This window comes from Homalodisca vitripennis, chromosome 3 (genome assembly GCF_021130785.1).
Source record: "Homalodisca vitripennis isolate AUS2020 chromosome 3, UT_GWSS_2.1, whole genome shotgun sequence".
NCBI classification, from domain to species: domain Eukaryota; kingdom Metazoa; phylum Arthropoda; class Insecta; order Hemiptera; family Cicadellidae; genus Homalodisca; species Homalodisca vitripennis.
This window is the reverse complement of record NC_060209.1, coordinates 132,373,087-132,392,500: the sequence shown is the minus strand read 5'-3', so window position 1 is coordinate 132,392,500 and position 19,414 is coordinate 132,373,087. Positions and strand designations below refer to the sequence as shown.

The following is a 19,414-nucleotide window of genomic DNA, read 5'->3' as shown; positions in this document are numbered from 1 at the left end:
GCTGGTGAGATTACTTCGTTCGATTGGTTGATAAGACTTCCGTTACGTTCTCTAGGAACCTTCCATACTTCGCTGTATTAGTTTATTATCATTAAGATTCATGATCGCTGTCTAAGCTCTGTTTTCTTATTTATTACCGATTGTTCAATTATTTATCTGTTTATTAATACCTGTTGCTGTTCATCTATCGTGCAATATTTATAACTGTTATCGTTTTTATAGTGTTATTTATCATCTTTATTATATTAAGTGTTATTTAATAAGTTGCCTTATTTTTTAAAGACTGCTGGCAGCATTATTATTGTACTATTGGTCTATTTTACATTATCTGTTGCCGGACAACATGGAATTATATTTTAACTCCGCCGTTTAATATTATTATATTATTTACCATATTTATTATTATCCACTGCTTGTTATTCATATTTTTTTATTGTTGTTTTATATTGCTATACTATTTTTGATTTATTATATTACCTGTTGTTATTGTAATTATTTATTATTATTATTGTAATTAGGCTATTATCACATTGGCAATGTTGTCACTATTTACTTAGTATGCACACAAATGCTTTTTCTAACACTATAATTGTACCATTCTTGTTCCATTAATAAAAATTTTGTACCTTTTATGTAATGGAGTTTTTTCCGTAAATAAATATAAAATGAAATCCTGGAGCATACTCAATTGATTTGGTTTACTTTACCCGCTGTTAAAAAACAAATCCATGACTGCCCACACAATTCCATTTCTTTTAGAACATTTTGAATACTCTCATCAATGAATTTATAATGCATAGTAGATTATGGCAAAGGTAAAAATGTGTGAAAATTTTAGTAGATCTGGGAAAATTGTAAACAAGAACAGGTTGAGAAATACAATGTGCAATATTTTGTTGAGCGATGCTTAAAATTTGCTGTGGAATCGAAAAAATCACAGTTGTTTACTTTTGCATCCTAGAAAAGTGCACGAGGAATAAAGTATTAGTTTCGTGTAAAATCGTATTTCAATAAAAAAAGAGTGTTAACCATAATAAATAGGTACAAACTTATTTAAAGTTGTTTAGTGGATTGAGAGTAACATACATGAGCAAAAAGCTGTTTTAAGCTGAATTAAAATACTCTCATTACAAGAACATTGAAACTTTGGAAGCCTCATAGTCGGATGTATTTAAAATCCACAAACGGCACATCTAGTGTAGTTCTCGATACTTAAAGTCACCTTACAAAAATCAATTAATTCTTTCACTAGTATAGATATATATAAATGCTGACTTCAAACAACGTGTACAATGAATTTTCTCGACATTGGAATATCTTTTCCTTTACCAGTATAATTTTTGTATAGGAGTAAATTAGCGTGTGCGTTATCAGCTGTTATCAAGGACATGTGTATGTGTGGCTCTGTTCCCTCTCACTATTGATTATGGATTAGCAGCGGTCTGGTCTCACACCTCGATGTTTGGCACCCTTCCTTCCTTCCTTCCTTCCACACCCGCCTTCCAGCCACTTGCACTACTACTGTACTGTCACAACAGTTACCGGTACGCTAATTACGAGTCTCTTCTAACTCACCGCTTCATAGCATAGTTCTAACATTTAGCATAGTTTTAACTTGTGCTTTCTGGGAGTAACAAAACAAAAGTGTTAAACATTGTTTTCTTTTGCTTGCACGCGAAATTTGACAAATGTGGTTTTATACGTATTTGAAATATATTACCCGATTGCTTTGGAATATTTTTTACAAAGTTATTTGAAAAATACTTATAATATCTATTATATTCAGTGCAGGCTAGCAGGGTGTTAAAATTTGAATTTGTCGGCGTTGATATTTCTAAAGAGTACATTACTGACGTAAAACGTCAATTACTTTTATTTTTAAATACTCAATTTAAACAATTCTTATTTGTGATGTTTGTGAGACCGGTTTAGGTTAATGTTAAATCATATTCAGTCACGGAGGACATTAGGAAAACTTCCGTTTTTACCCGTTTTAAGTTCGTTGATTGATTTCAAATGAAGGCCTACAATAATTGCCTATAATATACATAAAAACAAGCATCAATAATATTTTTTTTTTAACATTATGTTAACACAAATAAGGATAATTAAGATGAGTAATCCTAATAAAACAGTCCAAAGGCTTTATTACGAAATACACCTTTATTTCATTTCACTCGTAAAACATAATTTTTATAAGGAGTTATTCACTCACGTTTAGCTTCTTGTATGGTTTTAAGTAAATTTGGACTACTTGAATTTTGTAAGACCCATCACAATATTTTGTTTTGTTAATACCTTTTATTACTGATTAATAAATGGTAATTGATGGTTCAATTGTGTTTTATTTGATTTTGCAAAGTTTTTTTGGATTTCATTAATCAATTTAGATGAATTAGGTCTCTTCTTTTTTGTATGAAAATGTTGAGTGTATTCCATATGAAATTTTCACTGTTTAAATAAACATGTAAAAGTATGTACGATTAGATACTTAGATCGGGCATTAGTCCGATAAATGATACGGTAGTCAGATTTCGATAAATGATAGTAAACCAACGCTTTCTGTGTAAGATTTATTTTATTTTTGTGCTACAAACTGCATTATTTTGTAAATTTCAAATTTTCCCTCACAAAAACGTCAATTTCTATGATTCCAATTATTACAAATAACATTTTGGTTAAGTTGATAACGTGGAACTAGGACATTTTGTACACGAGATTGTGTTTAAAAGGTTGCGTAAAGGAAGGCAGACAGTAGGCTATCACCGTCTAAAAAAACTAAGACGGTATTAATATTTCATATATTGTTCTTATTAGAATTGCCGGAGTAGAAACTATGAAGTTTTAGTTTTAAAGTATGTTCGTCTCTAGTTGTTGTCAGGGCGTTCTCTCACGGTATATTAAAGTGCAACTCCCATAGACTTAAATCGGTATGAACCTGCTGTTTGTGTGCTGTAATATAGGTACTTATATAAAATTAAATTGTTCATGAAAGTTGCGGTTGAAGTTGAAAACGATAGTTGAAAAATCAAAGTTAAGAGCCGGGCGTAACCTTGAGTTTTTCCCCATAAAGATAGTCTATTAATTGTAGCTTTGTGGGAGGTGTATCAAGTAATGACAGTAAACACCATCCAATCGTTTTAGTGTATACCTATGAATATCTAAACGATGTTTGTGGTTTTGATCAAACATTGATCAAAGTCAAAAGAAGTTTGAGATTTCTGTTTGTACAACCTATAAATGATCGAAAAACAAAAAAATTGTGGATGCAGCTTTCAGGATTCATTGCAGCTTTAAATGAAATGAGTCACATCTCTATAATTTATGACTAAAGTACTGTTATAAAAATGCATGAAGTTAAACACCTTTTCATGGAGTTACAATCATGTCCCCTAGTACAGTTCTTAAGAACCCATGTTTGTTTTAAAACAAATAGTTTCCTAATTATTCTATTAGAAGAACATCACAAATTATATTTAACAGAATATTTAAAAAGAGTTTTTCCTTGAGAAAACTTACTTTAAAATTGTCTAGGATTTTTTACATATTTTGATTCTGATGTTCTGGGATTTAAAACCAACCACGTTCAAATCGATTCCATAAACTACAAAAGTAGGCATTAATTTTTTCCCCATTGGAAGTAACTAAAAAAAGATTTCAAATTCAATATGCTTGTCTATTATTGTCCAAACAATATAATCTGTCCAAGGCAAAGATAGCGGAAGTTGCTTACGGCGAGGATAATATTTCTATGGTAGAACAAGTTGTCCCTATACAACACTGTACAGTACGAGCTCAGTACCTGTAGGAGGTGTCGGCCATGGAGATGGGGGTAGGCAGTGCGGGGTACATGGAGTTGTTGAAGGTGCCCAGCCGCGAGGGCGACGCCCGGTCCAGTTCCCCGGGGGCGGAAGGCTCGGCGCCACGACGCTGGTTCCGCAGTTTCTCCTCTCGCCGCCACTTGGCTCTGCGGTTGGAGAACCACACCTGCCACAATATCGATGATGAACATTCGATCTTTTAGCAATCACTTGTTTAAAATAGATAGGTAAACAGTGTTCAATTTGATAATTAGAGTGTAATCGAATAAAGTTTAATGCGTAAAGGATTTACAGGACTAGCAAATAAAACTGAATGGGTTGATTACTAACCTGTATCCTGGCTTCAGGAAGTCCGATCTTGGCGGCCAGCCTCTCCCTGGCGAACACATCCGGGTAGTGCGTCCTCTCGAACTCTGTTCATAGAACAATCAACATTTGACTTAGACATCAATACTATCTCTTAAGACTTGCACTACTCGTAGCCTACTTTTATCGATACCACAAAGTTATATGAAGTGAAATTACTGGATATCGAATGTATTCTATTTACAACATTATTATAATATATAAATACCGTAAAATAAGTTTTGTTATTTAATAATAGTCTAGTATATTGATTTTTTTAATCGTCTACAAGAACTATAGCTGTAAACAAACAAGATCCTTACATAGGCTACAATGCTAATTCTCCTCATATCAAGTGAGTAAACACGCCAAAGTGCTTACTACAGTATAACAGTAGGGGAAATTATACTTTCACTGTTATAAAAACAATACAATAAATCACATGCACGGTCTGTCAAGGAAATATATATCTAACCCAGAGATATTGGGTAATCTGATGACTATATACTATGGTGATTACATATTACATAGTGTTATCTAATAAGTACGAGTTGAGTTAGTGTTATAATTGGATCAATAGTTAGTGTATGGGAGATAATTAACTAATTGGTGATCTTTTGAAGATTTGTTCTTCAGGTCAAGACAAACGAAAAATGTTACATAAAGATGAGTAGAAAGTAGTGGTTTACCGTCTTTTATAGTAGCCTATGTATGTATTTTTTTAGAATTTTGTTTTTTATTTTATAAACCAATAAAGACAAAAATTTAAATCTACCACAATTATTGTTTTGGCAGTCTCATATCAAAAGATAAATTAATAGATAAGTTTCTAAAGCTTAATAACACGAAGAAGATTTTTGAAAGAATAATAAAGATTTCTAAATTTAATTATAAATATTTTGATACTTAGGACATAAAAAGTGGTCAAAGCACAATGTAGATGTAAGCTCTTAATCGTTATAATGCAAGCTACCATTTTTATTGTTTACGTATTTATCCCATCATTTACCAATAATTAATATTACATAAAAAGTAATTCTGTATTTGTAATAGTTTCTAAAAATTTTAAACACGATTATTTTGTACTTAAAATGCAATTTCTCAGCTTGAGTTTTTTTACTGTGGTGCGAGTTGTTTTTGGTTGCTTTTTTCGGAGTCACATTCCTTTAAGGACCTTCTCTGAAGACGGAAATGTATAAAAACAATTTACAAGGATTTATAGTAATTTGAGTAGTAATTTTTTGTCAATTTTGTAATCAGAAATTGAGCAAAAATGCTAAATCTAAGTAAGGATATGAATTTGTACAGTATACATATAAATTATGACTTAATGAATGACTTGCTTTTAAATTAATTGTGAATGGAACAACAGAACTTTTTAAGTTAAATATATTTTAATGAAATGAAATGACTCTATGAAATATTACTTAAGAAAATAACACTTTTAGTTTATATAAAGCATGCCGTTCAGTTTAGTCATCCCCCTTATATAGACTATACACAAACTAACTTCATAAACTGCTCTGTAGCATTTTCAATATTTCGAAATGAGGCTGATTTCGAGATATTTGAAATGCATTCAGTTCACGTGTAATGGTCAAATCAAAAAATCAAATAAAAAAGCATCTTTATTTCCATTATGTTACAAAAATGTATAAATCTCAGGAGCACAATTTTACATTTATAATATAAAATTACAATAAAAAAAACATAACATTGTAAAAAAGTTAAATACTTATATGTATGCCTAATCTAAATATTTGTGGAAATATTTCCTCACATAGGTGCATAGCACCTGTTCATAGTGGTCTAGAATAAAAAAAACAGTAAAATATTTTTAAAATGACGCAATAAGTAAACATACTTATCGATGGATGTAGGTAATCAAAAGAAAAATAAACGAACGAACTGACAGACGAGAAGAAGTATAACCACAGACGAAAGGACTCCTCAGTCAGAATAATTCTTGAGGCCTCTATCTAATAAATAAATAATTGTTCTGGTCTTATATGGCTGTAAGCGTAAAATAAACAAAAATTAAAAAACAAAACTAACCAAAACACTGATTGTAGCACTCTAAGGAGTAAAAAGAAAAATATTTAATTCGAGCACAGCTAACGCTTGTATACAAGTCGGAAATGATAAATACAGAGTGACACTCCATTAAGTTACTGCAGCACCAGTACAAGACAGTCTAGTAATAAACAAGCTGCTTATCTTATCGCCTGCTCTCAGGCAAACCTCGTAAATAATCGAAGTAATAGGATATAAAACAGCTGATAATAAAGCCAGCTGATAAAGATATTCCGACAATGGATGATCAGCTGTTTATTGCTGATATAAAGAGCGGAATGTGGGGAGGGGTGCTGCTGCGCTGCCCTCAGATTGGCGGACTTATTAGCCAATCGAAAGCGTTCAATGCGCGATCAGCCGTAAAACGTGTGGCATTTTTAACTCTTTTATAATGTCTTATGCAGTATCTACGTATCCTTTCAGTTAGTAAAAAAACTATTGATATGCCTATTAGGTCTTCTGTCTAAAACTGTAATTTCTCTTGTGGCATTTTTCATTTTCAGTTATGTTCGTCATTATAATTTTTATAAGAACAAACGAATTGTAGTTTGATAAAAAAAGCTATCGAAACAAATGAATAGGCTATTTCATCATCGGCACAATTTTTAATTGGTTTCGACTAAAACGATTCCATTATATCACGTTTTAGAAAGCCTCCAGGTGGAATAACTCATCAATAGCCTGTAACATCTTGAAATGATAAATTTTACCCTAGTTGTGTCAAAAATAATCCACCATGTATATTCTCGATAGTCGTTTGTGTCTAGAAAAATGCCTATTATTAGTCTAGAAAGATTGCCGTCATCTGTGATAAACGGTAATGATGATAATTCAAGTATATATAGTTGACTGCATTAAAAAGATAAATACATTTAAATTTTGAATAGCAAAAACCATCTTTCATAATTCGTTATATAACTGTTGTTCTAGTAAGTAACTTAAATAACACATGAGTAAAGTTGATTTATGCCTCGGCCTCCAACAAGACATGAAACATTTCGATAGCGTAAATCAGGGTCATTTAAGCTTTTTTGATGCTAATGTGTTATCTGATTCGGTCACAAAGTATGACCACCATCAGATTCTGTACGAGGCTATTCGTTTTCACAACAGCGTTAAACGTTGTCAAAAAACAAACAGAATACGTATAAGATTTATTTCGGTTTACTAGGACCACTGGGTATTTTGTTTGTATGTCGTTGTGACTTAAATGGTTTTTTTATAACTCTTTTCGACGCTATGAAGAAACAAGTAAAAGCTGAGGATAAATGCGTAATTAAACTGATTATTATGAGCTTTGTCAGTCTGCTCAAAATGCATATTCTATTGTGTAGTAATTTAGATATCTATATAGACACTAGTGACTACACATAACGCAAAATGTATGTCAGGATAACTAAAATTCACACCTTCCACTAAGTAGACAACTACTAACACTTGCCATAGAGAGTTATAGCGAACAGACGTCATGAAAGCTACAATGAGTAGTCGATTCTGCTCAGTGCACATTTTTATAAAATGTAAAACTACAATAGTATTCAGTAAACCGTAACTTACATAGAAGACAGAACATCCAGAGACACTCTAAGCTAGACAGACAGGATAGATTTAGAAGGGTATGCACCTGTTGTACCTTTCTCGAGGCTGTCTATCTGCTCGTTGGTAACTTACATAGTAGACAGAACATCCAGAGACACTCTAAGCTAGACAGACAGGATAGATTTAGAAGGGTATGCACCTGTTGTACCTTTCTCGAGGCTGTCTATCTGCTCGTTGGTGAAGGACGTGCGGTTCCTCTGGAGCTTCCTCTTCAGCCTGAGCCTCGCCTGGTCTTCATCGCCAGCGCAGGACCCGGGGTTGGAGTTGTCACCTCCTGAGGTACAGGTTTCGTCGCTGGGCACCCCGTCAACCTCGCACGCTGCAACACCCCATCGTCTGTTACCTTACATCAGAATATCAACTTCAAAGTTTAGTCTGTTGCAATAATGGTAGCAGTAACATTCCTTCATACTTAAAATCGTAATGAAGAAATCTAAACTCATCAGACATTAGTAAAAGCAGGAAAACAATTACACAATCACTGTCATTTGTTTTGCGTGAAGTGTAAATACATTGTTTTGAAGAACCGAGTTGAAATTTCCCAGTTAAAATAAACCATGTGTTTTATACATGTCTTTGTAAGGCAGTGTTAACACGTGTACAATACTGTCTGTAGACTGAGTGAACGAAGGGTAAAGATGTAGACAGAGAGCGAGACTGCCGCCCCCACCGCCCCCGAGCCACCCCCGTCTCTCCGCTCCTGTTATCACGAGGTTTCTGCCTGAGCGCTCCCGGAACGCACCCCCCGCCCCCTGACTTATCTACCCCCCTACACCCCAACCCACCCCCGGTCCTTGCCGTAATGGAAGGCTACGATAACACGGCGTGTCTCTCATAAATGTTAATATTTTACAGCCAGAGGGAAATATTGGTCTAAGTCTACGTAAGTTTTGCAATTTATTCTAGACTATCGCAGTTTCGATCAGAGAGATTTATGGCCTGTCGCGAAACGACGAAGAATTTACGAAGGTGACGCGAATAAGTCAAATTTGGAGGTCCTGTCACTTCACTTACCCGGCGGTGGAAGTCCCGACCATTTTTCATGTCAGAAAGATTCCACTCTAGTTTATAGAAAGCCGCGAGGGGTAGACTTTATACTATATTTTGCATTTAGCCTAAAAGCTTTATCAACTGATCACAAGAATAATTATTTAGAACTTTAGATACTTTTATAATATTAAAATAAAATTATATTTGACAGGGTGGAGCGCGGTAATTTGCTGATTTGGAAATGAAATAAAAAAAATTATGAACCTTAGAAAAAAATTATTTTTTATTTTAATTACATTGAACAGTGAGGGAATTTTTAAATTACATGGTTGTAAATAATTTATCTGGGAAATGTTGACCCTCGGCATCCACACACTGCTGCATATACGTTTTCTGAAGTTTTCATTAACTCTAACAAGCATGTCGACTGGTATTCTGCCAATTTCAGCCTCAATATTGTTCCTTAGGTCTTCCAAGGTGTTGGGACGGTTGATATACCACCTTCGACTTCAGGTAACCCCAAAGGAAAAAAATCGCATGGGGCTAAGTCTGGTGAGCGTGCCGGCCAGTTCACATCACCCCTCAAAGAGATAAGCCGTCCAGGAAACATTTGCCTCAAACAATTGGTAACCCTCGCTGTGTGTGCAGTGGCACCATCCTGTTGGAACCATGTATCCTCTAATTGCATTGCCTCAAGAGCCGGCTGAAAAAAATCCTGTATCATAGTCAAGTACCGTTCGGAGTTCACAGTTATGGCACGACGGTTATCCTGAAAAAAGTAAGGGCCAATGATGCCTACTCGTGATATGGCGCACCACACACAGTGACGTGGTCCGAATGCAGAGGTCTCTGGTGGACTTCTCTGGGGTTTGTTTCACTCCAGTAGCGCATGTTTTGCTTGTTAACACACCCACTGAGGTGAAAATGTGCCTCATCAGAAAAGAACACAATTGTGTCACAAGGTATAGTTGCAAGCATGTCTTCACAAGAAGTACGCCGTGTCAAATAGTCCCGTGCCGACAATTGATGGACCAAGCACATTTTATACGGGTGAAATCTTAATTCATCATGAAGAATCCGGTGGAGAGAACGTCTTGAAATACCAAGAGCAAGTGATTGCTTCCGACCAGAGCGTTTTGGAGATTGCAGTACTGCTGCTCTAACTCTATCGTTGTTTTCCGGTGTTGTAATCCTTCTCTGAGGTCCCCTTCGTACACATAACACATTCCCTGCTGTTCTGAATGCAGTTACCCAATTTACAATTGATTGCCGACCAGGAACACGTCCGCGTGGGGGAACAGCGAATCGTAAACGAAAAGCACGTTGCACTGCAATGATCGAGTGGGCATTTGAAAAATACGCTTCAACACAAAACGACCTCTCCTCTCGTGTCCACTGCATGATGGCAACTGGAACGCGGAGGAATACAAATCTCCCATCAGCCACTATAAGCCACGCTCACTCTCCCCTCTCTTCGACCAACAGTGCCGCCACAGCCTGCAGTGCAAAAAAGCAAATTACCGCACTCCACCCTGTACAATAGATACTGAGCATTGTATTGTTAACTGACAGTTAATCGGAACCATCAATATTAAACTGTATCTAATTGGCAAGTTCATTGTAAATTACGTAACATGTGTACAATGTATTGACGGCGTTTTTTATTATTTACTTAATTATACTGATTATACTTATATATTCATTAAGTGTATACATAATAAGAACAATAGGCTATAGCCTATATTTAAAAACACAATAGTTAATTGTAGTATGTCAAAAGTTGCCTATTAAAATAATACTGAAACTAATATAACTCGGCATTATAAAGCGAAGAACTTTACGTATAGGAAATGTTTTTTCGAAGAAGAAACAATAATCCTACTCAACGGAAATCATTGAAACAACGACCGACCCCAAACAATAACATTAGAGTCAAAGAATACGTTTACTCTTGAGCGAGAACTGCCCCAGTAGGGCAGCAGTGTGCCCCACAAGTACAGGTGTGCCAACAATAATCTCTCGTGTACACCGAGTTGGAGTCATTGTCATACATACATCGCCAATATAATTGTAACTGGCCGCGACTCGTGCCGAGGCGGAAACATGGCCGCCAACAATGTGTCGTTTTGTTTCCGATGGCTTCCGCCACTTGAGCGACCAATGAGGTTAGGTTTACAGACCACTGCGCGTGCCTGGCGGCGGGCAGCGACCAGACCACACCGCGACTTGGCGCTCTAGCTGTCTGTGGCTAAATGGCGAGCTGAGGAGCGACGTTATTAATAAATTGTGATGTTATTTATTAATTATTTTTTAACTAATTCATAAGGTAAGAATGTATTGGCTCAACATTTATACGAGTGAAATAATATTGATTAAGCAATACAAGTTATGTGTTGTAACAACGTGCTCTGGACCACTTTATTGTAACGACAGTAACAATACGTCCTGTTACATAGAGCTCGGCAGACGTAGGTACTTTTTTTTGTAAAATATCGAAGATGATGAGATTAAAATTTGAAAATATTTTCATAGGCTATTTTGTATTCTAGATTTGCAACAAAAAACTAAACAAATTTTGAATATTTTATTAATAAAATGTGAATTAAACATATTTAATTAAATTAGAGGCAGATATTTGTAATTAATTTACGTACCGTATAGGACGTAAGTATATAATTAGTACCTGATCTAAAACAATCTACGTTCATCATAGTACCTCAGATGTAAAATACGATTGGTTATTTTCAAATTCGTACTATTTTAAGTTTCTATAAAAATGTCCTATTATGTTGAATGTCATTGTACGATTTTGGTGAGTTAATTTTAAAATAAACATATTCACATTATAGGCTACAAGTTTCCATAATAATTGTTAAAAGAATATTAAAAATAGTTTAGATGTCAGCGAATTTAACTCGATTCACAAATTAAATTATATTCTCACTGTAGCGTTAAAGTTATCAAGCCATTGCTTGTAGGATAAAACTTTCCACACGCGTGGTAAACAAAGTTTGCCTTTCTCACTGGTTACAAGTAAGTCTGCAAGAAGTACAAACACAACAAGCGAGTTAGGTGTTCTTAGTTGCGATTTGAGCAATTAAAGGCAGGAGGCAGGAGGAAGGGCTAGGAGAAGCCGGCTAATACAATGAGGAGGAAGAGATCTTGTTTTAAATAATTGTGAGAGGTAGTGCTACGCGATGTGAGCGAACAAAGCGTGAAAGCGAGAAGTTAGCGCGACAAGTTGATTAGGGCGGGTTCCAACTGGCAGCATCTTGCTTGACTTGCCCCGCGCCGCTCACGCGATATGGCGCTCTACGGCGCGGCGGTGGATAGAATAACACACGCGAAACAAAACTTTCCAACTTCTAGAATAATATACTTGGGTCAGTCATAACACATATCTGTATTCTACTACGTGATAACCCAACGTATGAACAGTCTTCATTATCCGGCTTGGTGTGACGTCAGCCGAGCCGGATACCTTAAATGCCGGATAATCCACCGCAAGGGTCTGTTACAGTTAGTGTCATAATATAAGATATGAGAGTAGTTTCCGCAATCGTCGTTACACACTCCTGTGTACAACATGACTATAGTGAAGAGTATTATTACAACTCGCATGATGTAAGAATAAATCCAAAAGTTTTAATCAATGGATACCAAATATTTAGAACTGTTGTGTATTTCAGTACGATAAGGTCGATAAGGGTTTGTTTAGTTTCGAAAATTTACAAATATGTGAATTACCAATTCATGTAATACCATTTTGATCTGAACAGGAATTCGTCACTAAGTAGGCTATGCATATTTATAAATTTATTTTTGCAACCTCTGCTCTATAAAATTAACTTTTGGAAGCGAAAGTTAGAAAGATAAATGAACGACAACAGAGATTGTAGGATCTACCTTAAAATTTAAAATTATGCAAAATTTGTAACATGCAGGCCTAATATTTGTAGTTCAATGGATTTCTCAAAATTCGCTTTTACACTTTAAGGATGTACACGATTGTAAATAACTGGTAATCAATCATGAATATCCAAAATTTGGCCAAAATTACCAATTAAAAGAAAAGTGCATATAACAAGTTATGGATTAGCAAATACAGAATCAATTTATCTTGTTATTATGGTTTCCAATCTCTACGCTTTTACACTTTAAAGATGTACACGATTCTAAATAACTGGTTATCAATAATGAATATCCTATAGTTGGCCGTATCCTTATGCCAATTAAATGAAACGTTATATGTGACAAGTTGTATTGAATTATATTATTGAGTTATGTGTGAATTATATTGTTAAGTACATTACTGACACTATGTCAATTGTATAGTAATATCGTTCCATCCTTTCCATATTTATGCCTACTGGAGTATTTTATTAAGGGTATCAAAGAACACTAATAAGCACGATAAATTTGTTCTAGTCGGGTTTAACGCATGAGTAGCCTACACATTATTTGAGCACAATTGGAAATAATAAGACACGTCGACAACAAAATCCTAAAGATTAGAATTGTGAGGTGTCTTGCATGTGGGCAAGGTGTTGTAAGAGAACAGTTGTGAGTTGGCAGTAACAATTTTACGGTGGCTGGCAGTCTGATGCAAATCGCGATATTTGTCACAATATTGGAGGGTCAGGCCCTGTATTGTAGGGCCAGCTGCAGGAACAGTACAGGACCAGGACCGGGACTGCCTAATCCCACCGGACCCTACATCTTACTACGTCTGAGGAATACAACTCACGACACGGGATTTAGTTCGGTCTATTCAAAATGAAAACACTCGCTACAACGTGTATAAGGGCGGCTGTGGAGCTGTAATGCCTGAGATGATGTTATGGACAGCTCTGAATCATATCTTAGACCCTGGTACAGTTCTTGCGATAACAGTAGTCTAACTATACAGGATATACAGTAACTCTGTTGTAAAGCCAAAGTAGCAAAATATACTAATAATAAAACATGGAACCGGGAAAAAAGTAATTTAATCCCCCATACTAGTCATATTGATGCAACAGATGATCGAGGCACTCGACAGAACGTAATGAAAAAAATTAAAAAAGGATCCCTAATACCATTCTGCTAAAGTTCAATTCGAAATTAACAAAGAAAAAACGATACACTAACATCATTAAGAAATTTTAGCAAATTTGAAACAGGTATAAATTTATTTATATCATAATATACATATTTAATTTTTTAATTGCTTATTACATATTAGTATATGATCTCTAGAGTGGTTAGGTACCTGAAACCTCTTTTTAACTGGAAGTAAAATTTATTTAGACACCATAATGGCTATCTCAGCGGCAACTTCATGAAAAAGAGTTTAAATTTAAAAAACCTTTAATTTCATATTTATTCCATGATTTATTCTATCCCCAATCGTAACGTATTTTAATAATGTGTATTTAAATTATTATTTAATGTGCAATATTTATATCAGGACACTTTTAGTTTCAGGACTGTGAAAAACTAACCAAGCAGTAATTACATTAAAATCAGTAATTATTTATGGGCAAAATTAATTTGTTAAATTTTATGTGAAGAATGCTGAAACTGACTACAAAAGTGTGATTTTTCCACCTTATCAGATTTAAAATTAACGCTGCCCTCGACCTCCATGAATAGTTTTTCTGTTCAATGACTGGGTTATTTTGTGTTTTTCCAACCCAGTAAACTGTAATTGAAAAGTGGAAATAACACGAGAAAAACTGTAAAACTCATTACTGTTCCCACGTTTTCCTTTATTATTTAATTTAACAATACATACATTTGTTGTGACGAATTCAGGCAGAGTAAAGTTTTGTTTGTGTAGTTTACAATATTATATTCATCAGTGTAAAGTACAATTACAATTCCAACAAATCAATACTGTATATAGTTTACACATAGTAAGAAGTAGCATGAAATAAGAAGTATCATAAATTATGTAGGAACGTAATTAATGTAATTCGTAACTTTACGTTGCATACTTTAATTAATTGACAAAAAGAAATAGTAATGTACAACTATAAATAGGTATATGTAAAACGTAAAATGTTACGAATAATTTATAGTAGTAAATTTTGTATTTTCATTGATTATTTATACAAGATAATCATACCATTTCAAACCTATTAGCATAGCCGTCTACGGCAATGATGACTTACTTTTGACATAGACTCTTTAGTATATGTGAATGTAGATATATTATGTTAGTGACTCTGTATATGTTCGAAATAGATAATAGGTTTTATCATAGCATCCTAACAGAATATACCCGTCTCCAGTATTTGATATATCTGTGGGAACCAGAATGGGAAAGCCGTATAGGTAACATATATAAATATTCATGTGCATGTAACATTTGCGGTGACCGTTTAGGGGCCGAGCAGCCTCTTCAGCAACGACGCATGACTACTGCACACAAATCACAAAACCTGGCTAACTACGTATGACATGCTAACCCTAAACGCGCTAATGCGTCATTATGAAGCAGATGCGAGTGTGAAAAGAGCGCGCGCTTCTAAAGTAAATAAATAAAAGTGTTATAAATCACTATGTCATAAGTGTTGGGTCCCGAGTGGGGCGACGCCCTTGTGGAAAAAAGGGAAAACGACTGCCGCTGCCTTTGTGAGGCGCAATGGAACCATTTAGCTGTAAGTAATCTGACTGGAGGTTAGGTTAGAACAGCTGACACTTGGTCGCCATCTTGTTTTACGTCAGTGTTGCCAACGTTTATCGATCAAGTGGTAATTATTCGTATGTTTGTTCATACATATTAAATGGGATTTGCATAATTTTAATTGCTTGTCTAAACTAAGACGGGTTATCTGTCGTGTTGTATTTCATCGAAGATGGTGGCCTGGGTTCATTAAATGTGTCTATCTGTTTGTGCCGAGGAGCAAGTAAATAAGTAATTACTTTCAATGATATGAGGTTTAAATAAATCACAATCAAACAGAGCATACGTAAAAATTAGAATGTTGGTATGATATTTAATAAAAATTGTTCTGTCATCTAAATAGGTAAAAAAATATTGATTCTATTTATTAACAAACCAAGACTTAAAATGTGTGTTTATAAAAAAGCAAGTAACGTGGAATAAAAAAAAAATGTGTATTGAATAAATAACATAAGCAACCAAAGTAAAAATATTTTCGTTCCCACTTAAGTGGTAATTTTTATTACGTCACCAGCCAATCAAATGAATTTTACATGAATACACCCAGACTTTAAATGTGTGTTTTCTAAAAAGCAAATAATGTGGAATTATGTATTGAAAAAAAACATAAACGTCAAATATATAGAATTTTCGTTCCCACTTAAGTGGTAATTTTATTACGTCACCAGCCAATCAAATGAATTTTACATGAATACACCCAGACTTGATTTCTGTTAAAAAAAGAATAACGTCAAATATATAGATATTTTCCACTAAGTGGTAATTTTATTACGTCAAGCCAATCATATGAATTTTACATGCATACAACCAGACTTTTAAATGTGTGTTTCAATAACATATGTATTGAAAAAAAAACATAAACGTCAGTTTCCACTTAAGTGGTAATTTTATTACGTCACCAGCCAATCAAATGAATTTTACATGAATACACCCAGACTTGAAATGTGTGTTTCTAAAAAGCAAATAATGTGGAATAAACATATGTACTGAATAAATAACATAAACGTCAAATGTATAGATCGTTCCCACTTAAGTGGTACTTTTATTACGTCACCAGCCAATCAAATGAATTTATATGAACAACCCAACTTGATGTGTGTTTCTAAAAAGCAAATAATGTGGAATAAACATATGTACTGAATAAATAACATAAACGTCAAATGTATAGATATTTTCCACTTAAGTGGTAATTTTTATTACGTCATCGAATTATATGAAAAAACCCAGACTTGAATCTGCATTGTATAGATATTTTCGTTCCCACTTACGTCACCAGCCAATCAAATGAATTTTATATGAACTGCGTGTTTCTAAAAAAACAAATAATTTGTGTACTGAATAAATAACTAAACGTCAAATGTATAGATATTTTCACTTAAGTGGTAATTTTTAATTACGTGTGAATTTTATATGAAACAAACCCAGACTGAAATGTGTGTTTCTAAAAAAGCAAATAATGTGGAATAAACATATGTACTGAATAAATAACATAAACGTCAAATCACTTAAGTGGTAAACGTCACCAGCCAATCAAATGAATTTTATATGAAAAAACCCAGACTTGAATGTGTGTTTCTAAAAAAGCAAATAATGTGGAATAAACATGTATTGGAAATAAATAGACATAAACGTCCAAATGTATAGATATTTTCGTAAAGTGGTAATTTTTATTACGTCACCAGCCAATCAAATTTTTACATGAATACACCCAGACTTTAATGTGTGTTTCTAAAAAAGCAAATAATGTGGAATAAACATATGTATGAAAAAAATAACATAAACGTCAAATATATAGATATTTTCGTTTTCCACTTAAGTGGTAATTTTATTTATTACGTCACCAGCCAATCAAATGAATTTTACATGAAAACACCCAGACTTGAAATGTGTGTTTCTAAAAAAGCAAATAATTGTGGAATAAACATATGTACTGAATAAATAACATAAACGTCAAATGTTATAGATATTTTCGTTCCCACTTAAGTGGTAATTTTTTATTACGTCACCAGCCAATCAAATGAATTTTATATGAACAAACCCAGACTTTAAATGTGTGTTTCTAAAAAAGCAAATAATGATGGAATAAACATATGTACTGAAAAAAATAACATAAACGTCAAATTTATAGATATTTTCGTTCCCACTTAAGTGGTAATTTTTATTACGTCACCAGCCAATCAAGATGAATTTTACATGAATAAACACCAGACTTTAAATTGTGTTTTTTCTAAAAAAGCAAATAATGTGGAATAAACATATGTACTGAATAAATAACATAAACGTCAAATGTATAGATATTTTCGTTCCCACTTAAGTGGTAATTTTTATTACGTCACCAGCCAATCAAATGAATTTTATATGAACAAACCCAGACTTTAAATGCGTGTTTCTAAAAAAACAAATAATTTGGAATAAACATATGTTACTGAATAAATAACATAAAACGTCAAATGTATAGATATTTTCGTTCCCACTTAAGTGGTAATTTTTATTACGTCACCAGCCAATCAAATGAATTTTATATGAAAAAACCCAGACTTGAAATGTGTGTTTCTAAAAAAGCAAATAATGTGGAATAAACATATGTACTGAATAAATAACATAAACGTCAAATGTATAGATATTTTCGTTCCCACTTAAGTGGTAATTTTTATTACGTCACCAGCCAATCAAATGAATTTTAATATGAAAAAACCCAGACTTTAAATGGTGTGTTTCTAAAAAAAGCAAATAATTTGGAATAAACATATGTATTGAATAAATAACATAAAGTCAAATGTATAGATATTTTCGTTCCCACTTAAGTGGTAATTTTCATTACGTCACCAGCCAATCAAATGAATTTTATATGAACAAACCCAGACTTTAAATGCGTGTTTCTAAAAAAAACAAATAATTTGGAATAAACATATGTACTGAATAAATAACATAAACGTCAAATGTATAGATATTTTCGTTCCCACTTAAGTGGTAATTTTTATTACGTCACCAGCCAATCAAATGAATTTTATATGAACAAACCCAGACTTGAAATGTGTGTTTCTAAAAAAGCAAATAATGTGGAATAAACATATGCATTGAATAAATAACATAAACGTCAAATGTATAGATATTTTCGTTCCCACTTAAGCGGTAATTTCTATTACGTCACCGGCCAATCAAATGTATTTTGCTCAACTACCTCAAGCAGGTGATAGTTTGGGGGAGGATACACACATATGAGTGAGTATAGCCTATGCATGTTTAAGACCGTCTCGTGTGAATTTCCTTCAATTCTTCGTAGGAGCATCTTATCGTGGAATATCAGCGTAAACTGTAACTCATTAGGGCTAACGTGTGTTAGCTCATGTCAGGCGTGTCGCTCAGCTCACGGAGCATGTCTGCCTGGTTAGGGATAAAAATCTAATTTTAATTGGCAACAATGGTTTCATTGACGTCGGCCATGTTGGGGCGTGGCAACCGGTTGGCAACTGGCTTGCATGCAATCATTAGGGAGACTCCCTGCACATTGTGGGGAGATTATGTGGATACTGACTGACTGACTATCTGCATGTACAACTGCACGTCAGGAGTTTCAACTATTTTATTTTCATGAGACACCGTTTAAGTAACAGAAGTGATTAATATCTAGTAGTGTGATACGATGAACATTATTATGGTTACTTTACTGTGTGCATTGTAATACCATTGTTATATCCTCATGCAATGGATGGTTACTAATCTAGCTAAACGACTACTTCAACACTGCAATGACTGCTTGCGTAAAGGACTCGACTTTATTTTATTTAATGTTACAACATTTTCATACGTTAGTTAGGTGCCGACCACGTATCTGGGATTTCGCTTATAGGATACGGTTAAAGTTTAAACCATGGTTATAATTAATAGCAATTCGACTCAAACCATTTGTTTTCCA

The 19,414-nt window shown here is 34.0% G+C and overlaps 1 protein-coding gene across 2 annotated transcripts in view; it reads right to left on the bottom strand.

Moving 5' to 3' along the window:
• LOC124357518 (paired box protein Pax-6-like) overlaps positions 1-19,414 on the bottom strand; it is a 101,111-nt gene that overhangs the window by 6,657 nt on the left and 75,040 nt on the right. For both annotated transcript variants that reach the window (XM_046809398.1, XM_046809397.1), the window contains exons 8-10: positions 7,987-8,157; positions 4,152-4,234; positions 3,803-3,987 (exon numbers count right to left, since the gene is read on the bottom strand). In XM_046809398.1, the coding sequence (XP_046665354.1) occupies positions 3,803-3,987; positions 4,152-4,234; positions 7,987-8,157 (439 nt within the window). The remainder of the gene's footprint in view (positions 1-3,802; positions 3,988-4,151; positions 4,235-7,986; positions 8,158-19,414) is intronic.